The sequence below is a fragment of the Lissotriton vulgaris genome, chromosome 1_1, assembly GCF_964263255.1.
Source record: "Lissotriton vulgaris chromosome 1_1, aLisVul1.2, whole genome shotgun sequence".
NCBI lineage: Eukaryota > Metazoa > Chordata > Amphibia > Caudata > Salamandridae > Lissotriton > Lissotriton vulgaris.
Window position 1 is genome coordinate 1,350,563,559 of NC_141685.1, and position 24,135 is coordinate 1,350,587,693.

General features: G+C 41.5%; 1 protein-coding gene across 2 annotated transcripts in view; it reads left to right on the top strand.

Annotated features, from left to right (window-relative positions):
- Positions 1-24,135, top strand: part of LOC147749151 (zinc finger E-box-binding homeobox 1-like) — a 380,330-nt gene that overhangs the window by 258,034 nt on the left and 98,161 nt on the right. The window contains exons 3-4 of one of the 2 annotated variants that reach the window (XM_086966617.1): positions 16,410-16,523; positions 21,749-21,987. In XM_086966617.1, coding sequence (XP_086822743.1) covers positions 16,410-16,523; positions 21,749-21,987 — 353 coding nt within the window. The remainder of the gene's footprint in view (positions 1-16,409; positions 16,524-21,748; positions 21,988-24,135) is intronic. The other variant, XM_086966619.1, reaches the window with a different exon arrangement.

Genomic DNA, 24,135 nt, shown 5'->3' on the forward strand with positions numbered 1-24,135 from the left:
TTTGGCAGTGACATTTCAATAGACTGTTTCGTTGGCTAGGGGGCAGTAATGGGTAATATATCCTGTTACATTAATTAACACTGGTTATACTTCTCCTTAGCATAGGCTTTTCCAGCAGGGCACACTGTGTCATACACACACTGCTTCTTCTTATTTGAAAAAATGCCTTTATACAGGAAAGGCGTTTGGGATTAAATTTTCCCAACATTTCTCAGGGGCTATAACTCCACAAACCTCTGTGGAAATGTTGGTCATGTTCAGCAGAATCAACTGGTGCAATGTAGGGTTGATAGCAAAAAAGATCAATACTGGTTTTGAATCACATTGCAGCCCGTTCTACATGCCATCTGTTTGTTTCTACTGACAGTGTTTGGCCCTCAATGTCGGTATACAACTCACAGAATGAAGTGTAAAACAATTTGAAGGATTAGGGGGTTAGGCAACAGGGATAGGCCATCTCGATACCTGTTGATGGATTCCACAGCACCAGTCTTCTACATGCAGTTGAATGCAGCAGCAAGCGAATGCATAATGTATTCAACCCACGTTCCTCAGATTGAGTTGTGGTTCAGCAATCGCTAGTTTCTGTCCTAACTAGGGTGAAAGATGCAGACGGGGCCACCTGATAGCAAACACATAGCAAAGATTAGGTCCTGGACAGGGATAGCCCAGGGCAGGTGGCACCTCCAACGCTAAGTGAAATGGCAGCTTGGTGGTACATGCCACCCGGTGTTGAATGGCTAACCCAGTAGGAGCAGAAAGGAGCTAGACTAGCAGTTGTACCAACCATGCAGAGGGCAGAGCCCATTGAACAACTTTTCCAATGGTACTTATCTGAGGACCCTTGTTTTACTGGGGAAACACAATCATATTAACCCATTTTAAGGGGTTGTATGGGGTTAACCTCATTGATGGTGTCTCAGATCACAGTTCCACCGCAATTTTCTTTTCCATCGTTGGTACAGTTATTCCCTCCTCTTGCACAGCCACTAAAAATTCTCATGCCCTAAAAGCTGGCCTCACTCCCAACCTATGTGATACTGGCCAACTATCAAGGAAGAATTCGCATGCATGTGGTGTCCTAATGTACATACATTGTCACTCAGCAAGGGGCTTCTAGACGCATCTTCCTCTCAAGACCGCTGGCATAAAGTTTGCTCAGTCACACGTCTGTGTGCATAGAAAAAACATAAAAAACATGTGTCTAATGTATGCTTTCCCACTAAAATGCTGCTTGAGCCTGCATGGTGCAGGGAGCTATGCAACCAACGTTCAGGATGGATTACTTCTTTGAGGCTAGCATTAACAATGATTTGTGCATGACTGGTCTCTGTTGGTAACTGCACAATGGCCAAAACAGATTAGAGAGGTGCTGGCTGGAGTAATTCCAAGTAGGAAAATTAATACAAGCATTTCCATTATTCATGTTTTTGAGTCACCTTAGTTCACAAGAGTTCTCAGACGTGAGACCCATAACTTGATGTGGTATTGGGATTCAGGATGCACCTCTCTAATAGGGCCCACTGAAGCTGTCACAAGTTTGGGGGTTGATTTTGTTGCACTTTAGAGGTTCATGATGGATTCCTACTTTTAAAATACGGCCAAGACTGACTTGCATATAGTTGATCCTTGCCTGTAACGGCACAGGGAGCAAAATACTACTCAGAGTAATTATCATAGTTTAAGATTAATTTCAGTATTGTATACATTATTTACTGTTATCCTGAGCAGAGGAGGCAATTTCCAAATGTTCCATTGGGGTATGTGTTGCTGATCTATACGGCACAACCTTTGACCTTTGTGACTTCACCACAAGTGCTGTCACCGGCAGTCATATATCCAGTGATTAATTTGTAAAATAATAAGTGCCAGTACACAAAGCTCTGTTAAGAAGCTTGTGTCCTGTGTTATTAAATGTTGACGCGCCGAACACTAAGGCTAGATAGTCTTGGATTCCCTTTAGGCTTCTTTAATCCACCACCAGACACTCACTGCCCCTTTATCTCACTCTTGCAGGTCCGTGCTTTCGCCCTTTATGACAATTTTTCCTTCTTTCTTTTCCTCCTTCTTTCCCCTTTGTTTGTTATTTTCTCTCTTGCTCTCAGTCAATATCTAGTTAGGAAAAATAAGTCCCGGTCCACAAAAATGAGTGCCGATGGGCCCCACCAGAAACCATTGGCTCAAATTAACCACCGGATATTCACATCTTTAAACTGCAGCATGTGAATATAAATGGATTGATAACAGAAGCAAACAGAAACTCACTGTAAAAAGCAAAAACTATATGCATAGAGAGGAGAAGCAGTTTCTTTAAATCATATAGGCTGCAGAGCTATCCGATTGCAGCCCCTCAATACTACTCAGCAAATGCTACCATTTAGTTATCCAATCTGCCTAATGTGGATTACAGAATTAAATCATTGTCTAGGTAGAGTAAAATATGTTTACCAATAGCATGTTTGTCTGCTCTTTTAAGATAGTTAAGATCACTCAATGTTGCCAAGTGGCTACATGCCCTGTGCCAGTCCTGGCTTTCCCCCCCAAACACATTGCTTTCTAAGAAATATAGCTTTGAATTTATCACTGTAAGTTTTGACTCAAAAATCAAAAGTCCTGTAATGCTGTCGGCTGAAAACCCTGTCCTGGTTGAAGGTTTCACACATGAAATAAGCTCAGTTTGCAGCTAGGAACTCATCCTCTGGAAATATGCCAAATAAAAGATAAGTGTTCATGCAATATTTTAAGTTGTCCCTTACTAGTAGTGTAATAATGGCATGTCACCTTTAAAACACATTTTTTACAACGACCTCCCTTTACAAAAAAGCTTTTACATCGCATGATCCTTTACAAGTGTCTTAACAACGCATGTCTGTACAAAGCATTTAAGCAGAAGAGGGTAAGTATCTAGTATCAAGGTAAGCTTTTAGGGTTCAGGGGTGGGTAGAGTTAAAAAGAGGTAAAGTATTTTTAGTGTTCAGTTTTGGATAGAGGTAAAGAGGACAAGAGGTGTTTAGGGTGTATGGATTGGATCAGTACAGGTAAATGGTGGTAAGGACTTCAAAAAACAGGAACCAACACTGCCAAGGATCGCTCTCAATTCTCCAACTTTACTTCAGTATGATACGGCTTAGAAGGCATGATGTGTTTCGGCAGTCACAGCTGCGTTGTCCACAATCATATAAATGTATGTGTGTCAATTAAAAAAACAAATGTTAAATCTTAGTTATAGTTAGGAAAATGTATTTCCCCAATACAAACCAAGTTTGAACTACACAAACTTAAAAAATTCTAAACCTATAGTTATACATTTTATTTACAATTTATCCACAACCTTCACATTATTATAAGTAGCTGACTTCGCTGCACACTCTTTTCATCTCTCTAACCAGACAACACTAACTATAACAAGCCACTCTACCATGCACTGTGTTGTGACAAATAATGTAATTTGAGAAGTTATAGGTGTTTTTATGATTGCTACGAATTCACATATAATAAGTGATGTTGTATGCAAGGGTATAAACAGTGCATGGAAAAGCAATGAGTTATAGTTAATGTAGTGTGGGGAGTGAGTTTACAAGACTGGGTTCAGAGGTACATGACTTATAGTAATTTGAAGGTGGTACGTAAATTCTAAATTGAAGTTATAATTATTTCAGTTCAAAATCAAGTTTATTAAAGAAAAGCATGGTAATAATACAAATCAGGGACAGAACTAATAAGGGAGCAATGGTGAAGAAATAATAAGAAGGGAATGGGGGGGAGGGAAATAAAAACTTACAATGATGGAATAATAAAAAGGAGAGCAATGCAATGCAACAAAATCAATACAACATACAAAATATAAAGGTGAATCATTTTGGAGAAAGCATAAAAAATAAAGGGCACAATAAATAGGTAATGTAATAAAATGCAAATATGGCTATGCAGTAAAATAGAATGATTAAATAGAAAGTAATGTGAAGGGTATCAAGGAGGTTTAGGTACTTCCTGCTGCGCAGGTCGAGGGCGGAAAGAACGAAGTGCACATTTATCTAAATACAATGTAATAGGAAGCCATAAGTCAGCACGTTTAGTTGCTAGCTGTGGAGGAAAAACAAAAGCAGTATCGAGTCTGTGGTTGTGAAGTACATTATACCACCAAGCTTTAAAAGTGATACTGGATGCAGACTTCCAATTGATAGTGATCTGTTGAAAGGCAACCGCTAATAATAAATCAACAATTCGAACATTAAGGTCATGACAGTCCCAACAAGAAGACAGGCTACCCAGGAAAACATGAACATGTGTACAATTAATGTCATTTTTTCTACTACTATTCCATTTTCACATGAAGTTATAATTATAACTTTACAATTTTTAATGTTTCTATATTTTAAATAGGTTTGTATAGAAAGAGTACATAACATATTTCTAACTGTAAATTATCCTTAACCTTTGTTTTTTCCTTGTATGTTAATGATATTTCTTATTTAATAAAAATGTGATTCAAATCGCAGTGTGGAATGTCACTGATTAGAGTGTTGTAAAGTATATTAGAACATTGGAATGTTGGGAGCTCCATTGAGAACAATGGGCTTCTCTGGGCTCCTAATGACCGGTAGCAGCCCGGAGCTCCAATATTCCAATGTTCTCATTCAGAGCTGTTGCTGTGAACAAAGGCCTCACAGAGCCCGTTCCATGAGGCTTTTGTTTTATTTGTTAGAACATTCTGCCCTCTAGTGGCGGACTGTTCTAAAAGCCTTTTAGACCTCTGTAGCTGGGCTATACCGGCATTAAAGTCCTGCTCCCTTGTAAAAGACCCTTGCCTTACGCTTGCGCCTTTAACGCTGGAGCAGGCTATAAAGCTTTAGTGTAGTACAGTACAGTGAAGGAGAGTGTCTTAGAGTTTAGTGTCATAGAATGGAGTGCTGTAGAGTGGAATAGAGTGGAGTTGAGTAGAGTGGGGTGACATAGCTCACAGTGAAGTAAAGTGTTAGTGGATTGGCGTGTCGTATCGTGGAGTGGAATATCGTAGAGTGGAGTGGCGTGTTGTACAGTGTAGTGGCGTGTCGAACAGTAGAGCTGAGTGTTGCACAGTACAGTGTCGTCAACTGGAGTGTCATGAAATGGAGTGGGGTGGAGGGTCATCAAGTAGAGTATCATAGAGTGACATAGATTTTTGTATATTGTAGTGGTATAGAGTGGAGTTCAGTGGAGTAGAGCGTTGTATAGTTCAGTGTTGTCGCGTGTAGTGTCATGAGTAGAGTGGTGGAGAGTCTCGCACAGTGTAGTGTTGCACGATGGTGTATCATTATTTGTAAGAACACATTGCATAGTAGAGTGGCAAGTTCTAGTAGTGCTGACTGTCTAGCGAGCTGAAAACAGTATATAATGAGGTACGCTTCTTATAATAATTTGAAGGTGGTGGAAAACTTGTAAATCAAAGTTATAACTATACCTTTGGAATGTTTTAAGTTTGTGCAGTTTAAACTTGGTTTGTATAGGGAAATTAAGTTTTCCTAACTATCGCTAAGCTTTAACCTTGGGTTCTTCATTTAATTTAAATGTTTTTTAATAATCAAAATGTGTCTCTTTCAAATAGTAGGGCCCGATTCACAGAACTAACTTAAGACAAAATCCTAAACTTACTACCATTTTGGTATTCACAGAAGGCACTTACTCATTTTGGTACTCACAGAAGGCACTTACTCATTTCGGTATTCACAGAAGTTAGGAGTCCTAACTTTAGGACTCCTAAATGCCCTCTGTGAATACCAAACGTCTTAAAGTTAGGATTTTTCTCAGTTTAGGAGTAGTAAAGTTAGGACTCCTAACTTTAGGACTCCTAAATGCCTTCTGTGAATACCGAAAGTCTCAAAGTTAGAATTTTTCTCAGTTGAGGAGTAGTAAAGTTAGGACTCTTAACTTTAGGACTCCTAAATACCTTCTGTGAATACCGAAAGTCTTAAAGTTAGGATTTTTCTCAGTTTAGGAGTAGTAAAATTAGGACTCCTAACTTTAGGACTCCTAAACTGAGAAAAATCCTACCTTTAAGACTTTCGGTATTCACAGAAGGCATTTAGGAGTCCTAAAGTTAGGACTCCTAACTTCTGTGAATACTGAAATGAGTAAGTGCCTTCTGTGAATACCAAAATGAGTAAGTGCCCTTCTCTGAATACCAAAATGGTACTAAGTTTAGGATTTTGTCTTAAGCTAGTTCTGTGAATCTGGCCCGTAGAGTCCAGTGTCACAAGTGGAGAGTTGTTATGTGGAGTGTCGTACAGTACAGTGGAGGAGAATGTTATATAGTCTATTGTCACAGACAGGAGTATTGTCGATTGGAATCAAGTGGAGTTGAGTAGAGTATAGTAGTGTATCATATTTTGTAGTAAAGTATTATATAGTGTAGTGGCATGGTGTCTCATATAGTGGAGTCAAGTATCGTAGACTGGCGCAGCAAGTTGTACAGTATAATGGCGTGTCGAACAGTAGAGTAGGGTGTGGTAGAGTGTCATAGAGTGGAATATTGTTAAGTGGAGTGTTGTACAGTACAGTAGAGGAGAGTGTCGTAGAGTGGAGTGATGTGTCATAGAGTGGTGGGGCATATCATAGAGAGAAGTTGGGTGGCATGTTGTTGAGTGTCATGCAGTGTAATACAGTGCTGTAGAGTGGATGAGCAAAGAATGGAGTAAAGTGGCATAGAATGTAGTACAGTGTTGCAGAGTTGAGTAGCATACAGTGGAGTTGAGTGTCTGACAGTGGAGCTGCATAGAGTGGAGTATCGTACAGTGGCGTAGAGTGGGATAAAGTGAAGTGGAATAGAGTACACTGGAGTGGGGTAGTGTAGAGTGGAGTAAAGTGTCATACAGTGGAGTAAAGTGTAGTGGACTATAGTGGTGTGGAGTACAGTAGAGTGGAGTGACACAGCATACAGATAAAAAAGGGGCATTCATTGGAGTGCTGTGTTGTACAATGGAGTGTTGTGGGGTGTCATACAGTATTGGAAAGTGATGAAGACTACAGTATAGTAGAGCGGTATACAGTCTAGTTGATTTTTGTAGAGTGGAGTGGTGTACAGTGTCGTACAATGTGGTACAGTGTTATAGAGTACAATGGCATTAAGCAGCTTAAAGTGGAGTGGTGTACAGTGGAGCAGTAGAGTAGAGTGGAGTAATGTGTCAGAGTAAAGTGGGGCGCAGTGGAAAACAAAGAGTTGTGTACAGTGTTGTATAGTGGACTAGAGTATCGTAGAGTAGAGTGGAGTGTTGTACAGTGGCATACAGTATAGTACAGTGTTGTACAGTGGAGTCAATTGTATAGACATGACTACAGTGTCAGAGAATGGCATACATTGTAGTGAATGTTGTAGAAGTGTTGTTGAGTGGAGCTGCATAGAGTACAGTAGTGTGTGAAACAGCTGCATAGAGTGGATTGTTGTATAGTAACGTAGAGTAAGGTACAATCTTGTACAGTGGAGTAGAGTCGAGTGGAGGGGTGTACCGTAATGTGGAGTAAAGTACAAAACAGTTTATTGGTGTGTCGTAGAGTAGCATGGAGTGGAGTTTACTGTTGTAGTGTAGGAAGTAAATGGTTATAAACTGGAGTGGGGTCTCGTACAGTAGAGTGGAGAGCTGTGTCGTATAGAAAAATGTTGCATAGTGGAATAGATAGCTTGTTGTACATTGGAGTGTGCGGGCACAGAGTGGAATATATGGTTGGACAAATGAGTGTATGGGGATAGAATGGAGTAGAATGTCATGGAGTGCCATGAAGTGTAGTAGATTGTTATGGAGTGGAGTTGTATAGAGCGGAGGAGAGTGTCACACAATGGATTAGTGTAGAGTGGAGTGTCGTACACTGAAATGGCGTAGAGTGAATTACTGAAAAGTGAAGCAGCATACAGTGGAATAGTGGACAGTGGAATAATGAACAGTGGAGCGTAGAAGAGTGAAGTAGAATAGTGTAGAATGGAGTGTTGTACAGTGCAGTGGCATAAATTGGGATAGGGTACAGTGGATTAGCATAGAGTGATGTGGCATACATTGAAGTGGCATAGCGCAGAGTCGGAGAAACTTAAAAATTTGAGTGATGACTCATACAGTAGAGTGGAGTGTTGTGTCGTACAGTGTTGGAAACTGTTGTAGAGTGGAATACAGTGTTGTACTATAGAGTGTCCTGCACAGAGTCAAGTGCAGATTTGGACAGTGGAGTGTATGGGGATAGAGTGGAGTAGAGTCTAGTACCGGTGGCATAGAGTGTAGTAGAGTTGTGTAGAGTGGAGGAGAGTGCACTGGAGTGGCATAGAGTGGAGCAGTGTACAGTGGAGTGTCATAAATTGAAAGGACAGACAATGTCATGAACTGTTTTTTAAACCCTCACTTGTGCCTGGATTATAATGGGAAGTAATTGTATGTAATGTGTTTTTATAATATTTAAAGTTTTAAATGTGAATATGTATTGCATCTTTTATGGTCTAAACGACCGAAATAAAGAATTTTTGGATTGGATTGGAATTGGAATAGCATAGAGTGGAGTAGCATAGACTGGAGAGGCATACAGTGGAGTGGTGTAGAGTGTAATAGAGTATAGTGTAGTTGCGTACAGTGGAGTAGTGTAGAGTAAAGTGGTTTAGACTGGAATTGTGTATTGTGGAGTGAGGTAGAATGTAAAAGCATACAGTGGAGTGGCACACAGTGGAGTGGGGTAGAGTGGAATGCCATAGAGTAGAGGGGCAAAGATTGCACTTGAGTACAGTGTAATAGCAAAGAATGGAGTGGCGTACAGTGGAATAGTGTGGAGTGGAGTACCATAGATTGGAGTAGAAAAGTGCGAGTAGAATACCATAGAGTAGAATAGTGTAGGAGTGGTGTACACTGGATTATTATACATTGGAGTGGAGTAGAGTGAAACAGCATATAGAGGAGTAGTGTAGAGTGGAGGGGTGTACACTGACTGGAGTAGTGTGGAGTAGATTGGCGTATAATGGAATGGCATACAGTGGAATAGCGTAGAGTGCAGTGGTATACAGAAGAGCGGCATAGACTGGAATAGCGTATAGTAGAGTAGCATACAGTGCATTGACGTGCAGTGGAATACAGTGAAGTGGTGTAGACTGGAGTGGTGTACACTGGAACAGTGCAGAGGGTAATAGCATACAGTGGAGTGGCGTACATTGGAGTGGAGTTCAATCGAATAGCGTACAATGAAGTGGCATAAAGTGGAGTGCCATTCACTGGAGTGGTGTAGACTGGAGTAGCGTACAGTGGAAAACATAGAGTGCAGTGGCATATAGTGGAATGGCTGAGTTGAATAGCTTATACTGGAGTAGCATATAACGGAGTGGCATACACTGGAGAGGCATACACTGAAGAGGTGTAGGGTGGAGTTGCATATAGTGCAATAGCGTAAAGTTGACTGGCGTAGAGTGGGGTTGTGTGCAGTGTAATAGCGTAGAGTGGAGTGGTGTAGACAGGAGTGTTGTACAGTGGAGAGGCATAGAGTGTAAATGTGTATAGTGGAGTAGCATACAGTGGAGTGGCGTATAATGGAGTGGCGTACAGTGGCGCGGAATAGAGTGTAATAGCATTCAGTTGAGTGGTAAACGTTGAATTGGGGTCTAATCAAATAGCATAGAATTAAATAGCATAGGGTGGAGTTCCACACACTGGAGTGCCATAGAGTAGAGTATTGTTAGGAGGAATGGCATGCAGTGGAACTGCATGCAGTGTAGTGTTGCAGAGTGGAGCGGCATGCAGGGGAATAGAGTAGAGTGGAGTGGCATACAGTAGAATTGGAGTGAAATATTGTATAGTGAAGTATCGTCCGGTGAAGAGTCGTACAGTGGAATAGCATATAGTGGAGTGGCTACATTGGCATTGCATACGATGGCTGTAAAATTCAGCACCAATATAGATTATGGTCTGCAGAGTAATGCAAAACAGCGAGTTGTGCTGCGGTGCGTTTCTCCCGATTTACCACTCAACGCAGGGCCACGGATGCTGGCCTTGCATTCCTTTGTAAATCTGACTTAAGTATTGCATTGCCCATGCAACACCATGAGTGGCACAAGGGTACTGCAATCCAATAATACAGCTAGGCCTTAGTTATATTTTGGGACACGGTATCCCATGATACCTTTGCAGTATACTGCAGTACATGGCGATGACAATCCAGTATATAATTTGGTAATGGATGTTTTTAGAGAATGAAAAGGCGGCAATATTTTTTTTACCACACTTTGGCTGTGTTCAGTGTTAGGGCCTAGATGTAGGTAAGTAGTAGGTCACTACCTATTACCACAATTTTTAAGTGGTAATATGTAGGGAAATGTATTTGTATATTTTTAATTATTTTTAAACCCGTTTACGGCCATGTACAGTGGTAATTTTACAAAATGTGTGGTATTCCACAAAAGTACTTGACTGCAATACCCAATAAGCATAATATCTGCACTATAATGTATAATCCTGCCAAATTTAATGTAAATTCATTCAGCCGTTTTCACGCTCCATCAAGTAGACTAGTCTATAGAAAATGCATTGGTGAAAAAACACATTTTAAGACCCCTTTTATCTTTGCACCCCTTTGATGATTCACCACAAAAATTTACATCATCTGAAAATGTAGAAAATGCTACAGTTCTGGAAGTTTTTGTGGTGATTTGTAAAAATGGGTGGAAAGTTATTAGGGAGGTAATATCTGAAGAATTCATGTCTTTGGGAATACTAACTATAACTACAGAGTGGCAATCAGATTTAATGTGATTCCTTTCTTTTTATCTATTGCATTTGTTATGTTTATGTTTATTTGTTTACATAATCATGTGACCATAAAAGTGTCTTTTAGTTGTTCATGTAGTAATTCTGAAACTTTACATGTGCAGTCTCATTTATTTTTAGGGCTTCGTTGCTACTTTTAGTAGAGTTATGCTACATATGAAGCCCAAAGTGAATGAAAGCCAGCCATTGTTGTTATAAAAATTAAGATTAGTATTTTTTTACCTACTGGCCAATTATCATATCCTCCTTATAGCAATTTGTGTTGCTCACTGCTAAGTCACTTTTCCATTTTGTCGCACAGGAGCACATACAGAAGATGTTTTTTGCTTGACTTATTGAGTATAGTTTAATTTGGGAGCCAGAGAGCATTCAAAGAAAATGTATGTAGATTAAGGTGCATTCTATTTATTATGTATTTGTTTATAGGGTTACATTAGCATGCAACCACAAAGGGGTCTTTCAGTTGTACATGTATGAAATCTGAAACTTAAGCTATGAAATCTGGTTTATTTTTTTGGGTTTCCTTGCTACTTTTAGTAGTAATGTACTTTAGGATATCACTAAGATTAATAACCTTATAACTTACAAAACATGTACTCTACGTACCTGCAGTACCCAAAAGAATAATCTGTGCACTCTAATATCTTATGCTGCCAAATTTCTGCAAAATTCGACCGCCCATTTTTTGTGCTACGCGAAATGCAAAAGTCTATGTATGATGCATTGGATTTCAGGCCTGTTTTGCACCCGCCTGACCAAATGCCACAAAACTTTCAGTCCTCTGACAATGAAACAGGTGCAACAAGTCTGCAAATTTTCTCAAACATTTGTCAATCATGTGCAAAGTTATTAAGAGACAAAAGCTCAAAACATCCCTATCTTTGGTCACCCTAACTGTAGCTACAGAGTAGTTACTGCCACTCTGTAAAAAAAAAAACACACACACTTTTTTACAATAAATGTTAAAAGTTGTATTATGGATAATAAATGCTTTCTTTTGAAATGACAGCAGCACTTAAAAAGTATGCGCTGTAATGACTAGTGTTGTAAAGGTAGTTTACATTGTGGTACATTCCAATACAATATGGTGCATACAATGTAAAGACTTTTACGTAATAATTGTTATTTGAAATATTAGAAAAGGATACCCAAAATTGGGGGCTAAATGACAACCTTACCTCAACATAAACACTTCATGTGTCCTCAGAGCAGTGGCCGCTAGCTTCAGTAAAAAATGGTGAGGCTCCTGACTCACCATAAATGCGGGAGCGGGAGCATGACAGGTGCAGCCTTCCTGGTTGTGGAACGCAATTCCAACCAATCCTGTAGCTGCTCTCATGCTGTGAAAGCAGCTCCAGGATTGGTGGGAGCAGGCTCACCCAACCCTCATTTTGAGGCTGAGGCCTGTGCTAGCAACCCCCAGGCTGTTTCACTGCCTTTGGATTGCTGAGTCTACAGTGCGCATGTTGGGCTAGCCGTCGCAAGATAGCCGGACAATTCAATATGCGCACTGTAGGCCGGTGCCTTCATTCTGCATTTGCAAGATTCAGCCCCACCCCCAACCTCACTCTATATACAGCGCGAGCTGATGCGGTGCCAAATAAATATTTATTTGTGTTTGCCTGCTGCGCTCGCAGCAGGTGGGGCGAAGCTCCTCTGCTCCTGATTAGGAGCCGCCCCTGTACTCGGAGCCTTCCTTTGATCCAGCTAAAGACCCCAGACATCTGGCAGTGGCGGGATTCTAAAGACAATACCTCAATTAATTGCCATCGTTACCTGCCCCCTCATCTACTCTGAACTAAGGCAAAATAAACCATGCCAGTACCAAGATAAAATGGTCAGACACCGAGAAATAAAAAATAAAAGTCTCCACTATGTAATATCAGAGAGTATTTATTTGCAACTTCTCCAGATGGATCAAGTATGTATTTCTGCATGCAGATTTCTCGCTCATGTTATAAAATGTAGGACAATAGTGGGGAAATAATGATGTACTTTTAGGATCCTTGTTTTACATTTCATTGAATGAAATGTTTTATTGTTTTGATTACTGCTTTAAATCTGTTCAAAGCACTTTATCTGGACATGTTTATTGTAATGAATTTTCTTCTGCATATAGACAAGTGTATTTATGGATGTTTTAATGTTTTATTGTATGCTTTTATGGTTGTTTTAAACCAGATAAAGTATTTATGAAATGAAACGAAAGACCGACATCAGTCCGGTACCCACTGTAACATAGAACTCGAAGTGGACCTCACTGACTGTCTGGATTTGTTAGTGGCTCCTCTTCAGAGAGCATGTGACCTAGCTGTTCAAGGTGGACTGTTTAGTCCATGATTAGTTTGCATATTGTTAGTTTGTGTCATAGTGCAGTGAGCAAAAAGTATGAAATATAATGCAGCCCAGAATAATTACCCGTGGCTAAGATTAATTCAAGCATTTTCACCCATATTTTTTTTTACACTTGTTTGAAAAATACTGTAATCCTTCTTGAGCCTTTAACCACACTAGCATTGTAAATGTTGCCTTTTTTTGGGCTACAGCATTTTCTAATTATTGTCTCATTAGAAGTGATTTCTCCCTTTCTCTGTCCAAAACATGTACCATGTACCATGAAAAATGGCTATTTTTGTTTTTGTGACATTCATTACAATTAACTCACCCATGCCGTCACTACCCTGAACGTAGTAACAGTCCATTCAGCAGTATATATCTAGAAAAAACACTCCAGAATCCCTACCCTTTCACCCTGACATCTTCATCTCTCCGTGGCAGCACAATAAACACCCATACACTAGCACCCTAGCCGCAGTGTGCTAAACATCTATACTCTGTAACTCTAGGGGCAGTGTGCTAAACATCTATACTCTAGCGAAACAGTGTGTTACGTGGTACGTAAGCACATCCCTGTATGCGGGCACACTTATATAGTTCAGCGTGGCTGATTCAAGAAGAAGTTCAAATACGGAGGTTTTCGAAATTTGTATGTATTTAGTACATGTTCAAAAAGTCCATTATACAGTGGCGTTACATCACGCCATGTGATCGATTGAAAGTAATCCAATAATATATTTCAAGGTATGCTCCAATGCATTTCGGACTCGTGTAGTCCTTTGTCAAGGAGCACTGTGGGAAGGATACAACAACAGCATTTTAGATCAACGGAAAACGAACAGTTGTAAAGTTGTGCACATGCAGTGAGGGGAGCGTAAGTGAAATATGACAAAAAAGTGAGTGCGTGCGGTTTAAGGGAAAATATGGCATTAAACATGCGGTCGTAGAACGACGGTTTGTGAGCGGTGTGGGTCCGTGTCAGTAAAAACGGGTAATACGGTGAACATGCTTGTATAGTGATAACCAGAGTGCACTTCAATCATGCGGTGCGTTAGATGAATTGCTTAAAGCAGCAATGGTTTGTAATGTGATCGTGAACAGGAATGGAGATAACAGTAAAACGGGACCGCATGTTTAATGCCATATTTTCCCTTAAACCGCATGCACTCACTTTTTTGTCATATTTCACTTACGCTCCCCTCACTGCATGTGCACAACTTTACAACTGTTCGTTTTCCGTTGATCTAAAATGCTGTTGTTGTATCCTTCCCACAGTGCTCCTTGACAAAGGACTACACGAGTCCGAAATGCATTGGAGCATACCTTGAAATATATTATTGGATTACTTTCAATCGATCACATGGCGTGATGTAACGCCACTGTATAATGGACTTTTTGAACATGTACTAAATACATACAAATTTCGAAAACCTCCGTATTTGAACTTCTTCTTGAATCAGCCACGCTGAACTATATAAGTGTGCCCGCATACAGGGATGTGCTTACGTACCACGTAACACACTGTTTCGCTATAATTACTGGACGTATTCTGGCTAGTTACGTCACCTGTTGGAGCACCTTTACCTTTTTTCATCCCATCAACCGCCCCTTACAATTTGTGCTTATTCTACATTTGCTGTGCGCCTAAGCCTCTTCTTTAGTTCTATAAACATCTATACTCTGTCACCCAAGTGACAGTGTGCTAAACATCTATACTCTGTCACCCTAGCGGCAGTGTGCTAAACATCTACACTCTGTCACCCTAGGGTGCGTGCTAAACACCTATACTCTATCACCCTAGAGGCAGTATGTTAAACTACACTCTAGCACCCTAGCAGCAGTGTGCTAAACACCCATACTCTATCACCCAAGGGTCAGTGTGCTAAACGTCTATACTCTATCACCCTAGGGTGAGTGCTAACCACATTTACTCTTTCACCCTAGAGGCAGCATGTTAAACTATACTCTATCACCCTTGAGCAGTGTGCTAAACAACCACACTCTTTCACTCTAGAGGCAATGTGCTAAACATCTATACTCTACCACCCTAGGATGAGTGCTAAACGCATATATTCTTTCACCCTAGAGGCAGCGTGTTAAACTATACTCCATCACCCTGGGGGTAGTGTGCTAAACACCCATACTCTATCACCCTAGGGGCAGTGTGCTAAACATCTATACACTATCACCCTAGGGTGAGTGCTAAACACATATACTCTTTCACCCTAGAGGCAGTGTTAAACTACACTCTATCACCCATGGGGCAGTTGGCTAAACAGCCATACTCTATCATCCTAGGAGCAGTAAGCTAAATACCCGTACTCTATCACCCTTGGGCAGTGTGCTAAACATCTATATTCTATCACCCTAGGGGCAGTGTGCTAAACATCTATACTCTATCACTTGAGTGCTAAACACATATACTCTTTCATCCTGGAGGAAGCATGTTAAACTATACTCTATCACCCTAGGGGCAGTGTGTTTAACACCCATACTCTATCACCCTAGGAGCAGTAAGCTAAATACCCATACTCTATCACCCTTGGGCAGTGTGCTAAACATCTATATTCTATCACTTTAGGGGAAGTGTGCTGAACATCTATACTTTATCACCCTAGGGGCAATGTGCTAAACATCTATATTCTATCACCCTAGGGGCAGCGTGCTAAACACCTATACTCTATCACCCTAGGGGCAGTGTGCTAAACACTCATTCTCTATCGCCCTAGAGCGTTAAACTTCTATACTCCATCACCCTTGGGCCAGTGTTATAAACACCCATAATTTATCACCCTACTAAACATCTATATTCTCTCACCCTAGGGGCAGCGTGCTAAACACCTATACTCTATCACTCTAGGGAGAGCGCTAAACACCCATACTCTATCGCCCTAGGGGCAGTGTGCTAAACATCTATACTCGGTCACCCTAGGGAGCGCGCTAAATGCCTATACTCTATCACCTTAGAGGCAAGGCGTTAAACTTCTATACTCTATTGCCCTAGGGGCAGTGTGCTGAACACCCACACTTTATCACCCTAGGGGCAGTGTGCTAAACATCTATACTCTATCACCCTAGGAAACGTGCTAAACACCTATAGTCTATCACCCTAGGAAGCGCGATTAACACTTACACTCTATAACCCTAAACATCCTGGCCTATTCGCTAGTTCACCTAGTAGCAACTGAGCACTAAGATTAGTTAACTCAGCACCCTGACCTTAGACATTGTCCACAGAGAAGGCAGGACTCAGGGCACTCCCTTCTCCTCCTAAATAATCGTCACTAAACATGTTGAATTCCTTTCTTTCAGCGATGGCAGAGGAGGAGGGGTTGTCCAGAGGCAGCAGTGGGGACTCTAGCACGTGCATCAGCACAGCCATTCTCCACCCAGGAGCACCGGAAGACCCTGAATGTCAAGAGGCAGGTAAGAGGTAAAGAGCAGTCATCCCCACTGCACTGGGCTCCAGCTATAAGACTTCCAAACTCTGCCTTCCATCTCCAAGAAATATTCTCATGGATGTATGTCATCACAACTAATGCTTTTACTCCGCATGCCATTACAACGCAATTTTTACAACGCAAGTCGTTACAACGACTTGCGTTGGGGGGGCACTGGATAGTGGAATAGTTTAATTTTCTATTCCAACTCCAGTCCCCGTGGATAGTAGGGAAGGTGTTGGTTAGAAAATTAAACTATTCCCTATCCTACAGCGCCCTCCAGCACAAGCCGTTGTAACAACAACTTGCGTTGTAATAGCTGCGTCGTAATGGTAGTGCGGAGTAAAAGTTGCGTTGTAAAGGATGTTTCCCATTCTCACATATGAAGACGTGGACCTCATGCCTGTAATTGGGCCTTGAGTGTTCTGAGGCAAATTAAGGGTTCAAGGAGCAAAAATAAAACTAGTGCACCCTGTCATTTTAAGGAGTATTGGGGCCCTGGGCAAGATATATTTGGGTCCATGTTCATAATATCATGGGGCTTTACTACCCATTTTCTGCAAACTCAAACCCGCATGATTCTAAATAATACTGAATGACATGTTAAACTTTCGAAGAACAGCGTTAGGTTTACGCAAAAATAGTTGAAATACAGGGGCATATTACCAACAACTAGCGATAATTATCGCTATGTTGGTTTAGCAGCGATATTTTTATCGCCGAGCTGCGGCGATTTTTATTGCTTAGGAACCTTGCTATTATCAAGGTTTATCTCCTAAGCAATAAAAATCGTTCGAAATGCATGAATATCGCTGAAAAGTTAGCGATATTCATTCATTACCGAGCTAATGCTATTAGCCATGTTATCCACCTACCATTGGATAACATGGCTAAGAACTGCTCAGGGGCAGGTGTTAGCTTTTGGAAATATTTGCGCTTAGCGCGAATATCTCCAAAAGTTGGTAATAGGAGATAGCGATGTTAGCGACTGTTTCCAGTAGCTAACATCTTGGCACGCCCACTTTGCATGTCATTAGTGATAAATATCACTGACATGCAAAGCGGGGCCCAAGATGGTCGCTATCTCCTACTAGCTGCCGCTAACTGGTGTTAGCGACAGCTAGGTAATAGGGAGATAATTTTATCTCCGCTTTCTTGGCTTTTAAAGCCAAAAAGCGGAGATAAACCCCCTTGATAATATGCCCCACAAATCCTTAACATGACACTGAGTCAGGAGTAGACAGGTAGGCAAAGAGCAGGAGCGAGGTTCAGATACATAAAAAGACAGAGGTGAAACAGAGAATGTTCTCTTTCCGTGAAGGCCACTTCAGAGGTGGGGGCCGGTGCAACTGCCCACTGTGCCCATGCCTTGAAACGTCTCTGCCAGTGCTTGCCCTCGTTGGAGCCACAGGCGTTAAAACCTGGTACACCGAGAACACTTGCAATGTGTGCACTCGCCACATAGCTCTTGCATCATTTGCACAAGTTTGCATTCTCCAAATCTACCACAAGCCGGTCTCCAGCATGACAATAATGTGCTTCAAAAGAACCCGCTGGGCATAGAAACACCAATCAAAATTATAACTTACGATCCCATGGTTACCACACAAGCTATGGCAAAATGAAACTCCCCCGCAGCACAGCTAGTGCAAAAGTTAGCAATGCATTGTTGGCACAATCCACAGAGCTGAAACGTATACCGCCTTTCTTTCGGTTGTATCTGTTCACAAAAAGTGCTAAATGCAGTTTTTTATTAATGAACTAATTGCTTATTGCTTCCTACACATTGAGTGTTGAGTTGGGGGACACAGGGAGGTTTTGACAGAGGCTTTGGTGAGCAGTTTCAGTACTCAGTCATGTAGCACAGAGTATTTTTTTTTCTTTACAAAACGAAAAGTCCGAAACAGAATTTTCTTTTTGTAAAGACGAAAATAAAATGCACCCCTCGGGGGAGCATTTTAATGGTTTTATTGTTCCTTACGGTCAGGTTTTACCAGGCTTTAGGAAACAGTAAAAATTACTACGTGTCCGCCCATCTAAATTGGGTGGACGGATATGTAGCCATTTCTCCGAGAGCCCAGGGCCATCAGGGAAGTTTGGTCACAGAGGAGAAGGAGTAGTCGCCGCCGAGGCCAAACTTAAGATCTGGCGACAATAAGATTTTGGGGATGGGCCACTATCATTGGCGGGAAGGGTACTCTGTTGCTGTTGCGACAAAGTACCCTCTCCACCAAAATATAAATCAGCACCTAAGTCTTTATGGTGCATAAATGAAAGGTTTAGGGCCTAGAAAACAAATGCTTTGAATGACAATTATATCTACCGAAGTGTGCCAGATTGCCACATTAGTCATGCTAGCAAGAAAACCGAAAGGCACTTCCATTCTGTTGCCCACATTGCTACATGTAGTGAGTGGTACAAAAGGGGGTGGTGAGGGACGGAGCATCTGAATCAATCAAACACTCACACCCAGTCAAAAGATCTGGGTTTAATCCATCACCGTTCTTTAGCCCACTCAGCCACCCCAGTTCAGACATGGCTATATGCAAATCAGTCTGACCCTGTGCCTCATGGGAACAGTCCAGCCCGAACTGCCAAGCCATGTCTTCCCTGGACCGGAAACAAGCTTCCGAGGACCGGTTTCTGGCATTCCAGCCGTCTTCAGCCCGGCTTGCTTGAATCCAGTGGCAAAGTGAGCAAGGGACTCACGTCTGAGCATACCCTGCCACACTTATGTCGGCCAAAAGCGGTACAAAAGGGGGAGGTGATGGACGGAGCATCTGAATCAATCAAACACTCACACCCAGTCAAAAGATCTGGGTTTAATCCATCACCGTTCTTTAGCCCACTCTGCCACCCCTGTTCAGACATGGCTATATGCAAATCAGTCTGACCCTGTGCCTCATGGGAACAGTCCAGCCCGAACTGCCAAGCCATGTCTTCCCTGGACCGGAAACAAGCTTCAGAGGACCGGTTTCTGGCATTCCAGCTGTCTTCAGCCCGGCTTGCTTGAATCCAGTGGCAAAGTGAGCAAGGGACTCCCGTCTGAGCATACCCTGCCAAAATTGGTTTCTTGGGGGGAATTAAGGAATGCCGTTAATCAAAAGAGAAAGAGAGAGGACTAGATAGCTGGTCCGTATCCCCAAGGATTATATGTATTATCAATAGGGACTAGCATAATTGTGAAGAGACTCAGATTGGTACGTTTTGGGGTAAACCATTTGGTTTGATCATGAAGCCCTCACCCACCAACTTGGTTGGTGGCATGCTTCATCATCGGGCCCACCCAGTGACACCGAATGTGTCCCGGGTGTGCTACAACGCCTGATTACAGCGGAGCAGGTATAATTACTGAGTGTGCAGTGTGGTGGAGTGAGAAGTGAAGATTAAAAGCTATACAGTGGTCCCAGTACCCGAGGGTGATAGTATTTTAATCACTGGGCCTCTGTTAGCAATAAAAAAAGGCTGATGGATGTGTAGGAGTATGGATTATGGCCTCCTGCATCCAGGTGTGGTCTACATGTTTCAGCCAGGCCTTTATCTTTGAAACTGGCTTTCCTCAGCACCAATAAATAAGTGGTGGTGCAAACTATATTCAATTCACATCCATCAGCCTTTTTTAATGCTAACAGAGGCCCAGTGATTAAAATACTATTACCCTTGGGTTGGGACCACTGTTCACTTCTCACTCCACCACACTGCTCACTCAGTAATTATACCTGCTCCGCTGTAATCAGGTGTCGTAGCACACCCGGGACACATTCGGTGTCACTTCGTGGGCCCGATGATGAAGCATGCCACCAACCAGGTTGGTGGGTGAGGGCTTCATGATCAAACCAAATGGTTTACCCCAAAACGTACCAATCTGAGTCTCTTCACAATTAGGCTAGTCCCTATTGATAATACAATTAAGGAATGCCGTCATCCGACTGTAGGCCTGAAACCTAAGTATGCAGGTATAGTATAGCACATGGAAAGGTGCACCAGCAAATAGTAGAAATCTAATATATTTTTTACTGTGTTTATTCAATGATCAAAAATAGATAAAATCCAGCCAACGCGTTTCGCTCCAACTACTCCTGGAACTTCCTCAGGGCTTAACATCATATCATGCAACTGTATTCATACATCGTAAAACGTAACAGTCCACAATATACATGCTGAAAATCCTTCACAGTAATTCATAGGTGAAGTCAGTAAATGTCTATTAATGCCAATGGAATTAATATAAGTCCCTGTACGATACAATGATAAGTATATATTTCGTGCCCATAGGTATTGAAAAAAAACAGTGCTATACAGGGATAGTACATGGCTTAGCATAAAGTAGTAAGGGAAAGAACTAATCATTCAGCTGATAAAATAATCATGAGGATGATAATAATATTGATATGTGTGTTAGATAGAGTGTAAGCCAAGTATTACAGCTAGTATGGATGTGGGATGTTAAATAATTTGGATGTTTCTAATGTTCATCCTATTTTATCTTATGGCTGCTAAGATTAGTAAAATAATTTCCATCATTGTGATGCACAAGGTATGTGAGCTAATTATACATGATAAATAACATATTATTATAAAACACCAACAAGTCTGAGCACCTACAACAAGAACATTTCAGAAAGTAGCTTTGCCTGCTGTGACCGAGCTTGCCTGGATGGTAATATTGATGGCTCATCAAAGAACTTAACGATGCAAGTAAATGTATTTTATGGTGCAATGTCTTATTTCAAGGCACACCCTAAGAATGCTAAGCGGGCTTTGCAGTAGCAAACACTTTTAATTCCGCTTTTTTCACATTACTTATGATGAGTCTCACTGACCTATCCATAAGTATCATGAAAGCACAACATGAATAAGAAAGTAACCATGCAGGCTTGGTCGCAGCTTGCATGACATGTGGGAAACGGCCTGCTGCGGCCCGTGCAGGTAAGAGAGATGGAGCTGGCTGAGGGGGGGGGGGGAGGTTTAAAAGACAACGATGAGGGGAATTTATTTATTTATTTAATGTCCCCTGTTGGTCGTCTGTCGAATCCCCCCCGAAACCCGGCCCCACTGCCCCACCGCTCTTACCTGCATGGGCCGCGGCTGGAAACTGCAGTTATCATCATTCTGGACAGGCACAGATGCTCCAGCAGTTTCAGCATGCAGTTCAGGTAGGTAGGTTACGTTTTCAGCTTCAAAAGGCAAATGTTGTCTGCTTTCTTCTAGACAGGACGTTTGAAGCACTGAAGGCCTTTTCTCAGCTACTTCACTGCCCACACTGCAAGCAAGAGTGCAGAAGCAGCATCTCCCTGAGTGACCACCTCAGAGACCATCACAAGCCAGAGGGAAACTTCACCTGCCCACTCTGTGGTCACACGGTCCAGTATGGGGTCCAGCTAGAGCTGCACATGGCACTCCACTCTGCTCAGTTGGCCAACAGCAACTCCTCCTCTGAGCATATCCAGGTGAGCGGCAGCGCAGGGTCTTTTGGGCGGGTGTATGGGCAGATGTACTGCAGGTAAATCCATTTGTTTAGTAAAAATGCCAAGCTGCGCATCTGGGCCTCTCCCAGTCTTACAGGGCTTTCAGAGTCGCTGACCTGTCTGCAAACCTCCTAGATTACCTTAGGTCCTGCTCTAAACCTTTCACTTGTTGGTTCAAGGATGGTCCCACCCCTGCCAGATGTTAAGGATACCCACTTTAATTAATTGGACATGCAATGTTTCTTGGTTATCCCAAAAATTGGATTGGATTGGCGTGGCATAAGCTCGACTATCCTGTTCTTACAACTTTATAAGTAAAGAATGCAGCATGTCGCTGAACTTCTGTAATTTAACGATTCAGCTTAAACAAACACAAAACAAATATTAGAAATGGAAAACTATTTCTCTCCATTAGTTGCCCTGCTTTCTCACTGCATTTTCCATACCACAATATTATGACAAGGCCCCCGTGTCCGTTTGAGAGTTACAAGTAACCGTATTTAGTAAAGAGAAATAGGGAGGTTTCCAAACTGGTTAATGCTCTGAAAGGTCAGTATGGAAGGGACAGACCAAGTCATAAGTACAGGTCGTAGTGAGTCTGCTGCGGCCTAGAAATGACCTTTTTGCACGGAAAGGAAGAAGGGCTTCACTTTATTCCTGAACACAAATGATGCGAAAATCCCTCACACACTGAAAGAATTTCACAGTTGCTTTTCTGGATTTCTCAAACAAGATTTCGAGAGCGTTTGTAATTGTTACAATCGCTGCTAGCAGCAACAACTGTGTCTTTAAAAAAAAAATCAAGTCTCATGTGGGGAAATGTCTTATAAAGCCAGACCACCCATGTAAATCAGATTACTTCTATATATGTTACTCTGCTTTGGGGGATTCTGTCAGCTGTGTCGGAGATTGATTAGTAATCTACTATATGTAAATCAAAAAGTAAAAGAATTAAAGAGCACCAGTTTATCTTTGTTTCTGATGTGATTTTTGGTGAAATTCGCATATTGCCAGACAGTATTGCTCTTATCCAGGTTTGTTTATCGAGTTCAATGATAAAATACAGTTGGCTTTCATCAATTCCAAAAAGTTCACATGTAGGCCAAGGATTGGGCTCCATTTTCCTAATCAAATGCCAAACGAGTCTATGAAACAGGTCAGAAGACTCTCATGTTTGCCATTTTTTTTCCTTCATAGCTAGTAGTGTTAGTGTCATGAAATTATCTGGCATGAAATAGTGCTTCTGGAATACTGTGTGGTTAAATTAATAAAGTGCTTTCTATAAGACAATTTTTCCAATTTCTGGGGAAATAATTTGAAGAAGAGTTTCTACTGGAATCCACTGGATAGTTACTAGGGGTTGCTGGGCACTAGTCGCTTATTAACTAGTTGCAAGTCGATCCCTTCATGTTGACTTCATGATTCAAGTTGTTAGAGTACAGCATATCAGGATTGTAGCTCAACCTATTAGGTCCTGTTTCACAACAATTGGAACCTTATTTGGCTCAGAGGTGCTTGATGGTCTGGAATTATTACCTCAACATATTTTAATAGTATGTGATTAATTAAAGCAACCCGAACAGAGAATTGGGTAAAATGAGTATCTGAGCTGAATTAAAGATGTTCTATAAATTCTTATAAATATAAATAATATACGGAAAGACATTCAGGACTGTCTTAAACCGGAATGTATCCATAAATGTGTTGTCACACAATGAACAAACACAAATTAAGGTTCACAGAATACCTTTGCATTTTAAACTTCCTCAAAAATTAAGTAATAATAAAGGCTAATATATAATGTGTGTGTGTATATATATATGTGCGTGTGTATATATATGTATTTATATATATGTTTGTGTGTGTTTATGTGTATATCGACATCACAAGTCTCTATACTTGCATTCAACATGCCCAGGGAGTGGAGGCAGTGAAATATTTTTGGGAGAAAAGAGCTATGAAGTACACTGAACATGGGGTGATGTTAATAGAACTATTGGAATTCTGCCTGACACACAACATATTCCTGTTTCAAAATGACTTGTTTAAACAGATCTCTGGGACTGCGATGGGCACCTGCTTCGCCCCCAGCTATGCAAATTTATTCGTAGGCTGGTGGGAGGAGCAGGT